At 39.0% G+C, this 17001-nt stretch overlaps 3 protein-coding genes across 5 annotated transcripts in view; 1 reads left to right on the forward strand and 2 right to left on the reverse strand.

Annotated features, from left to right (window-relative positions):
* LOC126162269 (uncharacterized) overlaps positions 1-17001 on the forward strand; it is a 299470-nt gene that overhangs the window by 162264 nt on the left and 120205 nt on the right. The window lies entirely within an intron of this gene.
* Positions 1249-17001, reverse strand: part of LOC126162271 (uncharacterized) — a 199866-nt gene continuing 184113 nt past the window's right edge. Inside the window, exon 4 of the transcript XR_007535044.1 lies at positions 1249-1596. The gene's annotated coding sequence lies outside the window, so the exon portion shown is untranslated. The remainder of the gene's footprint in view (positions 1597-17001) is intronic.
* LOC126162275 (uncharacterized) overlaps positions 1719-17001 on the reverse strand; it is a 114924-nt gene continuing 99641 nt past the window's right edge. The window contains exons 2-3 of one of the 2 annotated variants that reach the window (XM_049918679.1): positions 4924-5151; positions 1719-2025 (exon numbers count right to left, since the gene is read on the reverse strand). In XM_049918679.1, the coding sequence (XP_049774636.1) occupies positions 1964-2025; positions 4924-5151 (290 nt within the window). In that variant the 3' untranslated portion in view covers positions 1719-1963. The remainder of the gene's footprint in view (positions 2026-4923; positions 5152-17001) is intronic. The other variant, XM_049918682.1, reaches the window with a different exon arrangement.

Here is a 17001-nt window from a genome sequence, read left to right on the forward strand (position 1 = left end):
TAGGATACCACAATTGGAGGTTTCAACTGGATACTGTTTGATGCTTTAACTAAAAAAGAACGTTTGGAGCAAACTCAACTTGAACATCTGTGTCTCCGATTCCCATGGCAATTTCTCGTCTCACCGAGCTAAAGGGAGAGCTCCACCTCAGCCCAGAATTAGTGCTACTTGTTCTCAGCCCCGCTGCATGCAGTAACAGCATTACCAGAGCCTCATTTTCTGAAAAGCATTTCTGTTAACCAGCGAGTCGGACCAAGGTTATGTAGATACACTTTTGTCTTGAACTGGGATGAGAAATCAAATGTCTTCCGTGACGTGCGGCATTTGTTCTTAATCGTGTGCACTGTTGTCTACTCAAGCAAAGTATGTGTTTAGTGGCCATTTGGGATATACATTTCATTTTAGTACTGAGCAGAATAAATTTATGATTAATGTATGGTTTTCTTAATCTAACTGATAAAGATTTTCTTACCTGTCTCGATTCATCTTACTGTTTTTTGGTATAACACTATTTTGTAGCATTAGTTTTGCATCATGCTTTTTTTTGGATATCTGATGTTACCCAAGAAAATATGAGAGATAGTATTGATAAGACGGGATGTATGCCTCCGAGTTTTTCATTGTGTTAACAATGCAGGTTACCCCATTACGCGTCCTGCATATTACTCGGTCGTCTTTCACGATTCCATAACGCAATTGCAGATCTCTGCCGATCGAGGGCTACGTACTGTAGCGTGTGACATGGCGGTGTGTTACGTAACTGTGACAGAGCTCGAGATACTGCTTGTTGTATTCCTTCAAGAAACTGGAAAGACGAATCGAAGAGTTCTTGCACAGATAGAGCTACCTTTCCTTCATCACGACAACGACACAGCATGTACATGCGACATGTGTAACAACCCGACACCTTGTATACGAGGTAACAGATCATCTTCCACACACCCCGACTATGCCCCATCCGCCCGTCATCTTTTTCCAAAACTAGATGAAAACTTTTAGAGGGTTTCACTTTGATAGTGATGAAGCGGAGCAAGTAGAAGTAATGTTGTGGCCCCGTCAACAAAATCAAACATTGTACAGTGTAGGTATCAAGAAACCGTTCTCTTGTTTGGATAAACATAGTGACAGGAAGAATGAGGATGTGGAGTGTTTATAAAGTTTATTTTATTTAAAAGCTTTATAAGTTTTCACATATAAAAATTCGGAGACATTACTTTTCGGCACGCACCTTTACTTACGCTTCAATCGACAAGATCTAGTAATTGAGACGGTAAACGGTCACTTTTACTACTTCGATAATGCGAACACGCATCTTGGCGCGATATTTCAAATAGCTTGCAATAAATTTATATAGAACCGTGAGATATGACACCACTTACTCTGGATTATAAATTTTTCACTTGCTTCCCAGGCCAGGTAAGGCCCAGCCGTGGCGTCAGTCGTGAGTCTTTGCTGTGGCCGCCGGTGTCCTCGTGGCAGTCAGTGCGTTAAGGTTGGAAGTGGACATTGGGAATATAGGAGGTCAGCGTGGGTAACGGATGAAATGCATTTGATGTTATTAATAACAAGCCGTAGTTTGTCAGTATTTACGTGAACCTGTAGGTAGAGGAATATCTTCTAGCGTTTAATATAACAGTTGACTTCATGAAACTACACTTTTATTGCGTCGGCATACAACTGTCATAGAAACAACAGAAACATAAAAAGAATACAAATGCAATGTTTTTGATACTAATCTTTACAGAAATGATATTTATTGCATGTCGTGAAGTAACCAGATACTGACACAGATTAGGATATGTAGATTCGACGGGTTATTTTTAAGTATAAGAGTCAAGTTCTGACACTCTTCCAGTTTCTTGGCTCCTCTGGAAACAGCAGATGTCTTCAGTCAGCAGTCCAGCTATTTATTCTCCACTCCCTCGCAGACGATTCAATCTGAGCCAAATGATTTGCAATACTCCTAGTTCCTGGGACAATCTGACAGGTATGGTTTGCATTGACTCTTTGGTTTAACCACGTAAACTGCAATGAAGAGAAATGCGCTTTAGTAAAGATAGGAAGTACTAAAATAAGATAGCAGTTTAGTTTAATTAGTGATAGGACAACGGTAAATCTTCACCTTTTTTACATAGCACGAATTTCACTGTCAGCATTGTGACAAGATTATGTTACGGTCGTGTACCAGACATAATGTGGGGTCACACAGTGTGCTATAAGGATGTCACTAGAACCACGTTCCTCTAGGAGGGTAATGCTCCTGGCGTGCGAAGCATTCAGTGAGCAACACATGTATCCTGTGCCGAGGTAAATGACGATAACCTGAGGGATCTCGATTTCGTTAGCTGGGAACTGATCTGGCGATCTCTGAGTTTGTGTTTAGGGAATGTTCAGCACCGCCGGTCCCCAGTAACCGTAAAACTTTGTCGTACGTGAGACCATATTAACAGTAGAACGATCCAACGTGACTGGATGAAATGCGTTTACTCTGTCCTTCGTGTGCAGGTCAGTAACGGTATTCCGCCGTCCAAATGTTCGCCCAACCCATAACGAAGACCCTTTTGTTGCAAAAAGAAATAGAAAAATCAGTCATCTAGTCAGTGATGACAGCAACTGACAACAAAATTTACACTCTTGACAGTTTAATTAACAACAGTGTTATGTAAATACTAATGCTTATCATAAATAAAGGACTGAATAAAAGAATACCATATGATACGAAACAGAAAGAATTCAAGAAATTATTATTTACGAAGGTTATACCACAGACCACAAATTGACTATAGATAACATTTTTCCTAGAAGAGGGTTGTAGCCACATCGAGCTGTAAGTTTGCGGTTACTACAATGTAACTCGGCAATGGAGATGTTAACTTCATTTCTCTCTTGTACTCTTGCAATAGTAGTACGCATGTTAAGCGCTGCTAGATTATTTTAAAGGCGATTTGAAGTTTAAAAGTTTTACGGTTGGAATTATTAGTCAGAAGTCGGACTGAAGCAAAATCATCTTTACCGTTTAGACAGATAACGGGATAGTTGATTGCTGATTTGTGATGGGACTTAGCCTTCGTGAAACTTAATAGTCACGAACATCAAAGGACAAGATAGAGACTCAACGCTGACATAAATTCAATTATTAGACTTGAATAGACAACAGATAAACGCAATCACAAAGAATTTACAATTGCGCCGTACTGTCAGAAGCTATCGTCAAAGTCAGAACTGCGGATGCTAAACGACGCAATCACCCTTTAGAAACACTGAATGAATTAGGTACCTTTCTCCATCACTGAGAACGCAAAGTTTGGAGAGCGCAAGATCACCAAAATGTTAATTCATTTGAGAGAGACCAAAAGTTTGTAGTGGTGAGACCTTCACTTTTCCCCAACTCCGGAAGATACACATTTTGTTAGAGTTTGAAAAATTATTCTCTTGAAATGACGGCAGTGTTACTTTGCACGATCCCTGTGAAGTTATGGACCTCAGCTTTGTGCAAGATGAGAGACCACCTTCTGTTTATTAATCGTCCGCAATATTATTGCACGCGAGACTGGGGCATTTCGGTCGGCTCATCATGAGTCTTAATCGTGATATTTTGCTAGGACACGATGAACAATTTCACAGTAAAAGCGCAGCTCTTCTGAAAGCTTCGATGGATGGTGCGTTTTCCTTAACCACTGTTCTTGATGACTAATGCATCAGCCTGCTTACAGCAGTAGCCACGAAAAGCCAAATTAAATAATGTCGTGGTTGTATAGTAACAAACTTACTATACATGTAGGTTTTGCCGCTTGTTTTCTAGACATTTTCATCTAAATATTCATTATTTAACTTTCATGTACTCTTGTACTAACCAACACGCGTGCAGGCACAACTTCTAACACTGTGGAAATCTTAACGAGTAATACAACAACCCCACATCTTCTTCTTTCGCGATATTTTGGTCTGGCCTAAGTAACGTGCTTTTATCAGGTTCTTTTTTCAACCTTCACTGACTACTAATATAAATGTGTGGCATGCTGCTATTTACCATATAAATTCTCGATATTTGGGAAATTTTTTGCCATGGTTATACAGTTGATTGATAGTAGAGTGTGTCATCGCCTATAAGTAGCATATATTTCGGTCCGATATTACATTCTAGATGTCTCACTAAGACAATGAATGAGTCTGTGCCCTAATTTAATGCCAACATGATGTTTCCTATAAGATGTAGGCCAATTTGCGATAAGATATAGTCCAGTACTTTAACTTATCATTGCCTAGTTCACCTAATTCTTCGTCTGTATGTCAACGCGTCGTTAAATTTTTAACTTCTTTAAACTTGCAAGACTATTTCTACTTGTTCCTAAGCGGATGACGGGTGTTGTTTATACACACTAATCCAGTTGTCGGCCTTCTACAGGATATGAAGAAAAGTGTACGTTGACTATCAGTTTATAGTGTTAAGCTTGGTATAGGTGTGTGTACTTCACTGCCAACACATTCACTGTGAAAATTAACCACACGCTACGGACCGCGGCACTCGTGGCAACTTCCGTCGCCTGTTAAAATATCTTTTCGTAAAATGTTGAAACTATGCCCCATTGCGTACTTCATGTCGCGTTACACGACATAATCCTCCTAAAAGAATTCAAGGGTGTGTAGTGAAAAACATGCAGCAGTTTTAAGGAGCAAGAAAATTACTATAAAAGGTGGACTAAATATGCGCAGCAAATTGCTCTGAATGGTTTTGGTGGACAATCATGAAGAGTAGCAATTTCGTAATTTCGGTGAGGCAAGGGTAGCCACTGTTCCTTGATGATTTGATTTCACTCATATTTTCACTTTCGCTGTGGGACCATTCGCGAATTTTTGTGCTGAGCAAACTGATCTTATCTTGTCAATTTTGAACAGAAATCGGTTCTGTTTAAAGTAACTTACCTTTCGGTAGTTCGTTGTAGCAAGAATACAGCTTCAACGAATTAGCATACAAGTAGAACTTGTTGTCAGCTGCGACACAAATGGTATCATCGTCATCTTCCGTGTTGGACGACCTCCCCAGAAATCTATTCTCAGCCGTGATATTTCCGGTGCTTAGATTCTCATTCCCGATGTTGGCGGTGGTCGACTCTTCTGGTTGTCCGTGGACCTCCGCCACTGCTACAAGTGCTGTAAAAGTCAGTGAACGGAATTACAGATGGCTATTTCCTCTAATGGATGTTAATGAAACTCTCCCACTTAGCACTGCAACACTACTGTATGCTATATATGTGTTACTTGAACAGTCCGCTCGTCCCAGAAAATAAAAAAGAACGAATCAACAGCGACATGCACGCTATGCTCATGTCGGACAAGTTCTCGTAATTAATTTCGTGTTCCAGTATACAATTACAGTGGTCTGTCAAGTTCTTGTTGGTTTGTTACTATCTCATCATTAAATTGACAATATTAGTTCTTTCCTCACTTATATCTGGGAAGGTTTGCCTTTTTAGTAAGGCTATGCCACACTATAGGCTAGCCAGATATTTGGCTGATAAAGTTAGGTTCTTCATTGGTTTTGACATCAGACAGCCCGCTCTACCCTTAGTAGTAAAGAATAAAAAGGTATTGCAGAATCTGGAAGCCTTCCTCGTAACGATCATGTAAATGGGGTTTCACTGAAAAGCACACATAATTCCAAGTGGACGGCTTTGTAAAGTGTTTTGCTCCTCATCAAGATAATTAACGCAACCTATTAAAATATTGTCCCTGTTCCGTCCTCTGAAAATCACGTGATAGAGAAGATTAATAGGTACCATTAATATTTGTTTGTTTTTCTGTTACATTCAAACTAAATTTAGAGGCAAAGAAGTGACAGCCTTGCATGGAGCGTCTCACATAACTTCTTGTGATGTTCCGGATATTGTACGATGGGAGACATCAGAGTCATTTCACTATCTATGTTAAGTCCAAGTTACTAGTATATACACTGTCCCGTCACACGAATGTGACCACCGCCTTTGTTCGACATCGTCGCGGGATAACCACTCAATGACGGTAGGGCTCAGTATTAACGGTGGAGGCTATGTAAAGATCATCAGGGAACCGCGGGGGACAGTGCAATCGTTGTCATAATGCGGAAACGAAGCTACTTATCTGACGTCCTAAATGGTATGATTATTGCCTTTCTGGCAAAGAGTGGATGCACGCCTCAGTTTGTAAACTGTTCAAGTGTCACCCTTCTTAAAGTGAAGTGTGCATGGTAAAACTGCACTATCGAAAACTGACAGCATGACCAGTGGGGCAGCATTGACCATAGATGACAAAAGTGAAAGACAGCTGCGGAGATGTGTACGGATGAACAGGCATGCAACAGTTGAGGGAATGACGCCCCAGATAAACCACGGGGCTACCAGCAGTGTCTGCTCAACGATTATCCCGCGAAAGTCGTTGTTTTCTGCTGTCCACAGTAGGTTCCAGATTCGTACGCTCACGTCGACTGCTGTTCACCGGCGACGAAGGCTTCAATTTTCACTCCAATACCTGAACCGGACCTGCTTTGAGCGGCCGTTTTAGGCGAAAGTCGTTTTATGCTCGATCGGGTATAAGGCGGGTGGCGTGTAGGGCGTGAAACGTCTCAAGGCAAACAACCTGCAATGAGTGAGGGAGCGTTATGGTCTGAGGAATGTATTCGTGTCGGTGATTCTTCATAATGGAAGCCATAATCGATCTAAACTACTATGCGTTTGTGCTTGAGGACCGTGTCCACCCCTCCATGCAGTTAAATGTTCTTGGCATCTGCCACGAGGACAATGCATCCTCTCACTGTTAGATCTGTAGTTTGCTCTTAATATGTCTGGACATGTATCATTCTGTTCTTTGGAATGAGATCTCAATATGGAAACTTTAGGGCTCATGTACTTTTCTTTATACTCTGTGATCAAGAAATGTGTTTCCAGTAATTGCAGTTTTATTTTATTATGCAACTGCTTTGTTGGATACTTGTTGTCAGTTTCACTACGTAGTTTTCTGTAAAGAAAATAAGAGTTTTTTCACTGCACTCGCTTTCTTCAGTAGCGCCTATAATGGGGCCTGTATTTGGCTTTCTAATTCTTACACGATTGGTCCCCAGTTTTTTTTTTTGTTTATGCTACTTATTGTTTAACATTGTTTTTATGTGCCTGGTCGTACTTATCTTTACCTTTCTTTAATCCCTTTGTTAGTAGTTTGTTTAGTTAGTGACTTGTAGCGCATTTTTCGTTGCTGTTCATTATTGCAGTACATCTTACGTTTGTAAGTCCCTCTTATAGTTTTTACAGAAACATTTGAAATGTAAAGCAGGAGAAAATTTTTCAGCCAGCACTCCGAAACGTTTCATAGAGGCGACGAAGAATGTGACGTCTTACGTTACAGTTCAATGTGCACAAACAAAAGTTTTGAATTGACTCAGTCTCTGTATTTTGAAGGCGGTATGAAATGCGTAAGAAGATATTTCAAAAATATTATCCTTGAATAGCTGAAATTATATTCTATGTTTTAAATTTTCTGGTTTTTTAACTGCAGTGAGGACGAAACAGATGACGGCATGGGAAAAATCGTTGAATTACACACACGCAGACAAATGATCGAAAACTTATGTTGCTTCCAACAACACTAAGGTGAAATAAAATTGCGAAAACTATTGTCAGAAAAACGTAACTGGTGCAGTAACTTTTTTTGTTGCATAAATAAAGCTGGCGTCCTCTTTTCACCATTCCTATAGCTATTAAATAGTAAAGCCATTTGATTAAACCTGGTGCCACAGGCAGGATTTGTGTGAGAATGTTCATGACAATTTCTCTGACAAATGCCATACGCTCATTTCATTTCATATCTGACAAGTACCTCTAGCATTTTAGTTACAGAAGCCACTCTCTTACATCTAACAGACTCAGAGTTCGCATATCAGTTGTTATGAAAGAGAAGCTCAGTGATCATAGGGCAGTTACAAATTCAACGTCTTTTACTGTCAATAGAATGTTACTGGATATAGGAACGAATTCCCCCTCAGAAGAAATATCAGGAATTTAACTACAGTGTATTGCAGCTGTCAAGATCGAATATTCAGCTCCTTTTGTGACGAGGGTGTGAAACACAAAATGGTCAACTCTACGAGTATTTGCAAACTGCATTTTAGACCTGTATGTGCCGATTAAGTTTTCAGTGAAATGCAGAGACCCGTCACAGTTCGAGTGATATGTTACTAAGTTTCTGTCAAAACATTAAGAGCTTCAATACACGTTTAAAGACTTCAGAGCCTTGTTAAAAGCAAAACCTGAAAGCAGCTATGATATTTAAATTAATCAGTCATTAGCCGATTTGACCAAAAATCTTAACATGTATGGGTACCATATACACATCTACTTCACTTATTAAGTTACTCTTTGACTGTATTGACACCCTCTCGACAAATCTAGGGGAGAAGGACGAAGTACTGACTTCGCTTTTCCGAATCTGATTCACCACATAATTAGATTTCGTTGAATTGTCTCAAAAGACCCAGCTAGTCGACATTGACGTAACTGATCGAACAAGTAGAAACTAATACCGCTCAGTAGTGGAAATGTATCTGGATCTAAGAAAATGTCTTTAAGGTCCTATACACAACTTTCTCCAGTTCCAGCAGAAGTTAACCGTAGGTCGAAACAGCGACAAAGCATTCCGAGCGACTCGAAAAAAGCACACATGTGTGGATGCCTAACTCGTTGTAGTTGCAGAATAGATGAACCCCGTTTATACCCACGGTTGATGACCGTTTTGCAGGACGGAAGTCTCCTCCATATGAAACCAAACTGATTCAGCAAACAGAAGTCTTGTGATGCTCATCAACTAGGAATCACACTATGGGCAATAACGCCCACATCGAAGCCTCGTTCTTTGAAATATTCCGAACAATCTTCGATACAGTTCCGAAATGTCATTTAGTGGACAACGTACGAGAATACCGGATATCGGACCTGATTTATGATTTTATTCGGTAACTCACTGCAGAAATAGTTCAACACAATACTCTTAATGGAACAAAAGTGATAGTCGGAAAGATATTTTCAAAGGTACGACAGTGAGCTATTATATGGCTATAACGGTTCACACTTTACACAGTATAAAAGAATTATCCCAGAGTTTGGGAGGTGGTAGTTTTGACGAAAACATAAGCAAAATGTCCCGAAGATATGAGGTCTAAGATACATACTTTAAGAGCTACGTGTACTTGGTGATACTGTAAACCGTCTTCACAGTTCATTTCAAGTGCAGCATATACGTTAATTCTAACAAAACAGGTATGTATTTTGAACAGCTTACGAAAATCATTAACGTTGTCGTTTTTTCTCTGAAACTGCCAGAACATTGATGCCTGCTGTTAACAAAGAAAATACCAAACTCAATTTTGATCACCTCCTTTACAGATGGCTCACAAACGCAGGTCGTATTTAATAGCTTGTAAAACTACGACACCGTGCAGCAAGTATTTTCCAGCTATTTGGTTTCATAAATTTAAAACCATTTTTGCAACTGTATATACTTGTGAAATTAATCATCAATGACATTTTATGAGACTGTAATATATGATGAAAGAATAAATAACAAATAATTATGTCAAGTCGTTGTAGTAAATAGTCTGGAAATGTCAGGGATGTTATATTAGTATGACACGGGTCATACATTTCATGTAACAATAATATCGTTGTCGTAAGAACGCACTGAGGGATGAGTTGCGAACAATCTGCGTTTTGTTACAGACATGTGTCTTGGGGCAGAAATGACAAATTGTGGTGGAATTGGTGTTATAATAAGGGGGAAGCTAAGATATAAGTGAGGGAGCACGTGTATGTACGTAGTACATGAACGCAAGAAGGGTTTTAGAGTTAATGAAAAAAGCAGTGTGGCCCAAGTTTATTCAAGTTCATCGCTAATCAAACGAGCCTACTGTCTATACTGAATTTCATAAATAGCATTACATCGTACTGCAAGCAACTCATCGCAAAGTAAGATACATCCAGTAGTTTTATAGTTGTGTTATACACATGCCAGTATAATAGTAGCTTTCTTGGTTCAAAAATAGCTCTGACCACTATGGGACTCAACATCTGAGGTCATCAGTCCCCTAGAACTTAGAACTGCTTAATCCTAACTAACCTAAGGACATCACACACATCCATGCCCGAGGAAGATTTCGAACCTGCGACCGTAGCGGTCGCGCGGTTCCAGAATGACGTGCCTAGAACCGCTCGGGCACCCTGGCCGGCTGATAATTGGGAGTATGAAGTTAGAAATGCGATGGCCACCAACGTAGTCCTGTCCTCTCATCATAACTTCCGAGAAAGTCTTAAGGGAAAAATATAGATAAAACAGATCCGTTAAATTGAGAACTAATTTTCAATCAAGTAGTCATTGTAATAGAAAGCTGTAGAAGCTATGTTTCTTCATATGGTGCAGCACTGCTATGCCGACACAGACAATCAGTTGAAACGAAAAGTGATATAAGTGCAATACATGTTTGAGTGACAAAACTATACTGGCTATCTTGAGGCCAAAGTAATTATATGATGTTATGTTTTGTTCTGTAAATAACATATCTCTACATAACATTAGTACTGGCAGTAGGTTGTCGCCTTGAAGGAAAGTTTGTACGGCACTATTCCTATAGTATCTGATATGGATAAGGAATTAATTACTTATGGTGACGACAAAAGATATTTTCAAAGACACAGCTTTATCATTATTTGCGTGACGCAATATAGTATCTATGAACTGTTGCTAGTCGCTATTAAAATTTTTATTAAAATTATTTCATCACAGATTAACGTCTTTAGTGTTCATTTTACGCGTGATATTTACATCGAAGTTCGCGCAAGCGCATTTTGTTTATTTACCGCATTACCTCTGTTAAAGTATTTGCGTGAATTCAGTGTAATTAGCTATTTACCAAAGGCAGCTTTCAATCGTTTTGGAGATGGCAAACATTTTATTCTGATTTCTAAATTCATTCATAAAACTTTGTGATACCTAATCACGTTTTCCTACAGTAAGACTGCCACTCGTAGCCTTTCTTTTTTTTTACATTTATAAAGTTTAGTACACAGCAAATACCTGTGAAATAACGATTGGGTTGGAACTGTCTAAATAGTATCGGTAAGAATCGATCTCCTTATTAGATGCTTTGTTTCTCTTTATTGTGCAACAGTTTTATGCACAGAAGAGTATATGTGAGTATCATGTTACGATACAACAAGAATATAATGTGGTCCAAGTGGTTTAGCAGTTGCTTACTGCATTCTGCTGATGATTCGATATAATAAACAGCTTACAGTGGACGAGATAAGCTTCACAATAGCAAAGAATAACAAGTGCTCATTCGAAATAAAATATGCATTTTTTTTCAGCCAATCGACTATCATTCTATACATTAAAATAGCTTTTCGCACGGATTAATATATGAGAGATTGTGTAAAATAGGGGTAAGAAAAAAATGTTTATTGTGAATGACGGATAATAAAATCTGCCAATACCTACCAGCAACATGCAACAAAGCAGCCTTCATTGTACTCGACAAAAACTACTACTGCTCTCTGCGTTATGTTTTCATTTATATATGTTTAAATACCCGATGGCATCATCGAATGTTATCGTTAAGTTCCCTCCTGATTTTCCGTTCCGTGAACTCTGGTTGCTGCGACTAGCTGCAAATTGACTTTCCTTGTGCTTGAAAAGATCTGTTATCGTTCGCTGTGTCAAACGTATTATCAGCATTACAACTAAAACATTCAATAAAACTGTTTACCAGACTCTAGGCACAGGCTGGAAAGGAATATTTTTTTCTCTCAATAAAGCCTGTCTTTTAATGTCGTACGGCTCGAATGCTGATGAAAGGAGGTGAACAGATGTCAGTGTCGTTTCTATCATTCACCGTCCGGTATGAAGAGCTTTACATTTTGAAGAGGACACTCTTGTGCATAGAGGAACTTTAGTACCTACATACTACAGTCTCGTTACCAATTTAGAATCATACGAGGGAGTGTGCTCTAGAGACTACGTAAGCAGTTTCCACCATCTTCTAAATTTTTTTATTATTCTAAGCCGTAATGTTGTGTTTTTTTCAGCATTTGTAATTTCTTCTAGATCTATATCTCTACGTCCTGTATAATACATTAAATCTATTTGAAATATGTGGTTAATTCTTTAGCTACAGACTGTTATGCAAAGTTATACATCTAAATTCCCGTGGATTAAATTTGGGAGCGCCATATCGTATGGGCACGTAAAATTCCCCTACTTAAAAAATCTTTTTGCGTGTAAAGAGCAACAAACCGACGCCTTCTGTAGACACTAGCAGTCAAATGAAAGGCTAGACGAGCTTTGTTTGTTTGGATTGAGTGTAGCAACACAATTCAAAACGGAAATAGCGTATAACTGTTATAACTCCAGAGAAACGGCACTTAACGACTCTTAGTAAAGACATCCAATATAAGGTACTGACGCTTTTGTGATACTGCGTTGGTAACAAGACAATGTTGTGACTAGGAAAATGGTAAAAAGCTTCAATTCAGCAGAGTAAACTTTGTAATGCAGAAAAAGATTGGGGCACATAAAAACTGGATAAGAAATAAGGAAATATTTTAAAGATCAAATACCCAGCTTGCTAGAAGCGAAAATGTGTAATTTGTTTCGAATTACAACATTGTCCCCCACCCTTCAGATAGAGGGAAAGTCACACAATGAACGACTTAAAGAGAAAGAGCCGATGCTTGACACATCACTAACAGCTCCACACGTGGAACACAAACGAACTTAACATGATAAGTGTTTAATTGTTTCAGGTTTTAGTGTAAATGGCATATCAGTTATGTATGTAGTACATTATGCCACGTGGAAGTTAATTATGTCACATTCTCCTTAGAAAAATGAAGTGAAATAATTTTCCTTTTGATGCCTTTAATCTCGCATTTTGCAAAAAACAGACAAAATGTCTGGTGGGATACTGCAATCACTGGTTATACAATGTTACTTATAACCCGTCATGATTGCAAAAATGTTTATTCACGTAGCTGGTTTCTGTCCGTCTAGAACCATGTTCAGATATGCAAATTTCAGTTACAGAAGTAACCCGTCCTCACACAGCAACATTCACATGCTGCGTCCAGCTGAAAATTCCGGTATGATCTCGAGGGCTCTGGACAGTCTGTCGCACCACAGTGGCGCTTCTCTTCTGGAACTGCCTCGTACCTTGTGACAAATGAGTGGGCAGATGTGTCAACAAAGATGAATTCTCTGAAAACTTTTGTAGAGGTCTTATTATTTACTGTTGGTACTGCAAATGACAGACACTCCCTTTCCTACAGAGCACACGTACTTCTATTCCTGCAGCCCCTGCAGAACATGAACAGGAAGTCACAAATGTAGACTTCCTTTGATTACATCCCTATTAACAGTATAGTATCAGTTTTGTTGATGAGTTTCTAACTGCTTCATCTTCGCCTTGTTGGCAAACAAAGTGATGGGCTACTTTTGTACTTTTTACAAACAAGGGACAGCTTTGACAACGAACTTTCGGAACCGCAAAAAACCATGTATAAAATAACACCCGATCGTAGAAAAACCAGTGCTCTGTACAATTTCCGTACAAAACGTTGCATTCTACCACAAGCAGTATTTTAATAGAGAGAAATAAAGTAACAAGATGTAATTGAAAGGTAAAAAGGGAACGTTAAGAATATTAACATGTAATTCAATGACGTCAGTGTAACATGCACTTTCAGTCAACAGTGCAAAAAAACTCTGCCTAAAGTAAACATATAGCTCAAAACACACATATCCTACACACCTGATAGTGCTTATACGAATTCTCAATCTGCAGATGCGGAAGTGGTTAAAAAAATCCAGACGAGAACAAAGTCAACACCTCATTAGATCCACGTTTCTATATCCACAATCACTTCCATATTTTATCAGTCCAACAAACAACGGGACATTAATTACATTTTTAAATGATATTGTGAGTATGTCAGTGTCATTACAGGCCTTCTACCAAGTACAGTGCAAAATATGCATATACTCAGTTGCAAAAACTTGATTGTACATCAGAGTGAAGTATATAATGACAAAATTATGTGAATCTTCTCTTGTGTTTTGGAACATTGTAGTCTTACATAATCCGCAATCCTTGTGATGTAGAGTTTATATGCGCGAAAGATGTAACCACCAAGAGATGGTAACCCGTATCTCGTGGTCGTGCGGTAGCGTTCTCGCTTCCCACGCCCGGGTTCCCGGGTTCGATTCCCGGCGGGGTCAGGGATTTTCTCTGACTCGTGATGGCTGGTTGTTGTGTGCTGTCCTTAGGTTAGTTAGGTTTAAGTAGTTCTAAGTTCTAGGGGACTGATGACCATAGATGTTAAGTCCCATAGTGCTCAGAGCCATTTGAACCATTTGAAGAGATGGGAATGTTTTGTGGCTTTTAGTGGAATATCTTCAGCAAATATCTTTGCTTGGAAAATTTGAACTTAGACGAGTACGATGCGTATACCGCCACCATCAATTACGCAGCAACACGTTCTTTTCACTTGCTGCGTGTTCGCCAAGGAATGAAGTAAGATATCGTTTCATGTTGATCTTTCGTCATTATTCTACTCTTGCTTGCCTCAGTATGAATGTTTCCTGCCTCTTCCATGGATGTGTGTGATGTCCTTAGGTTAGTTAGGTTTAAGTTGTTCCAAATTCTAGAGACTGATGACCTCAGGTGTTGTCCCATAGTGCTCAGAGCCATTTGTGGCACAGCTGAAAGAAGACAAATCGAAAATCAATATGGAAATTTTATTATTTCATTTATGGTATGCCACATTACAGTACCACTTCATTGTGACATGGGACAGCAAGTAAACACAGCTTGTTTCAGTGTCCAGTAACTGAATCTAATGCAGCCACGCTGTTTGTACAGATACTTTATGTTTTACTAAAATCGACTTTCGTCTTATTACTGTCGTGGAGATATGAATTTCATTGGATTAGTACAGTATATATTTTCATAGTTTGTCCGTTACTTTATTCCACACACCATTAAATATCACCATTAATTTTAAAACATTGTGGGAAAGCTAAGTAATTTAACGATTCCGCACCTGTATACATCAAATGGATGTGTGTTAAAAATGTTAAACATTTTAATATAGAGATAGGGATACTGATTTTGAAGGACAGGAAGAACCCAAACCTGAAGGTGGCTACTCAAACAGTACACGACGTCCATCTCCAGAGCAACAGCAACAGTCCAGTCAAAGTGAGTACGATCTATGTACAAGCAAACCATCGAAATCCAGTGTAATAGAAGATATTGATGACAGCCTACTAAAAAACACTGATGATGGCTGTGGCTGTCGTGGCTTCAATTCCTGTAGCAAACTAGTGGGGCACTATAAGTACATTAAAAGTAAATCAAATTACCGATTAATTGTAAATTGTGTGTCTAGTGAAAGGCAGCAGGAGATCGTTTGAAAGAAAACAGACGGTCCCAATTGAAAGCTCTAAATGAGCGTGTGGTATCACGATTTGATAGAAAGGTCGTGTGGCTCTACAGTTCGCTGTCGGAATCTGCAGATGTGGGCACTAGAAACGTCTAAAATGGTTGACTTGGACAATTTCAAAGCTTCGAATTCGTTTATCGACAGTCTTAAAGCTGAGAATCGCATTTTATCCGTGCGTTTTACTACATTTGTCACTCAGAAAGACCAAGAAGACGATAACATTACACGGATGATGGCACAACAGGTTGTGGAAGAAGTGAACGTGTGTATGACACAGCAGAGTGTGTTGAGTGAAAATGTTTGGAACAGTGAGCAGAGCTGATTCCAGTACGAAATGTCTTCATCATCAACACTGTCCCACAGTGGCGAGAAAACTACAGCTAATGTGTTGTAGTCTCTACATACCTCTACCCACAGCTACACAATTGATGTCGCTTTATCAATGACAGATTGACTAGCAAAGAAGTAGTACATCCGTTTTCAAGGGCCAAAACACACTATTGCCACAAATATTTCAAAGAAAATTGAAACAACCTGCCACGAAACATTCATGCGGAGGCTAGAAAGAGTAGAACAATGACGAAAGATCAACATGTACTACTTCTTACTTCAGTCCTTCGAGAACACGCAGTAAGTGAAAAGAACGTGTTGCTGCGTAATTGATGGTGACGGTATACGAATCGTACTCGTCTTAGTTAAAATTTTCCAAGCAAAGACATTTGCTGAAGATATTCCACTAAAAGCCACAAAACTATACCATCTCTTGGTGGTTACATCTTTCGTCATATAAACTCTACATCACAAGGATTGCGGATTATGTAAGACTACAATGTTCCAAATCACAAGAGAAGATTCACATAATTTTGTCGCTATACACTTCACTCTGTGATTTACAATCAAGATTTTGCAACTGAGTATATGCATATTTTGCACTTTAGTTGGTGGTAGGCCTGTAATGACACTGACATACTCACAATATCATTTAAAAATGTAATTAATGTTCCGTTGTTTGTTGGACTGATAAAATATGGAAGTGATTGTGGATATAGAAACGTGGATCTAATGAGGTGTTGACTTTGTCCCCGTTTGGATTGTTTTAACCACTTCCGCATCTGCAGAATGAGAATTCGTATAAGCACTATCAGGTGTGTAGGATATGTGTGTTTTGAGCTATATGTTTACTTTAGGCAGAGTTTTTTTGCACTGTTGACTGAAAGTGCATGTTACACTGACGTCATTGAATTACATGTTAATATTCTTAAAGTTCCCTATTTACCTTTCAATTACAACTTATTACTTTATTTTTCTCTATTAAAATGCTGCTTGTGGAAGAATGTTACGTTTTGCATGGAAATTATACAGAGCACTGGTTTTTCTACGATCGGGTGTTATTTTATACATGGTTTTTTGCGGTTCCGAATGTTCGTTGTCAAAGCTGTCCCTTGTTTGTAAAAAGTACAAAAGTACCCCGTCACTTTGTTTGCCA

This window comes from Schistocerca cancellata, chromosome 2, assembly GCF_023864275.1.
Source record: "Schistocerca cancellata isolate TAMUIC-IGC-003103 chromosome 2, iqSchCanc2.1, whole genome shotgun sequence".
Lineage (NCBI taxonomy): Eukaryota > Metazoa > Arthropoda > Insecta > Orthoptera > Acrididae > Schistocerca > Schistocerca cancellata.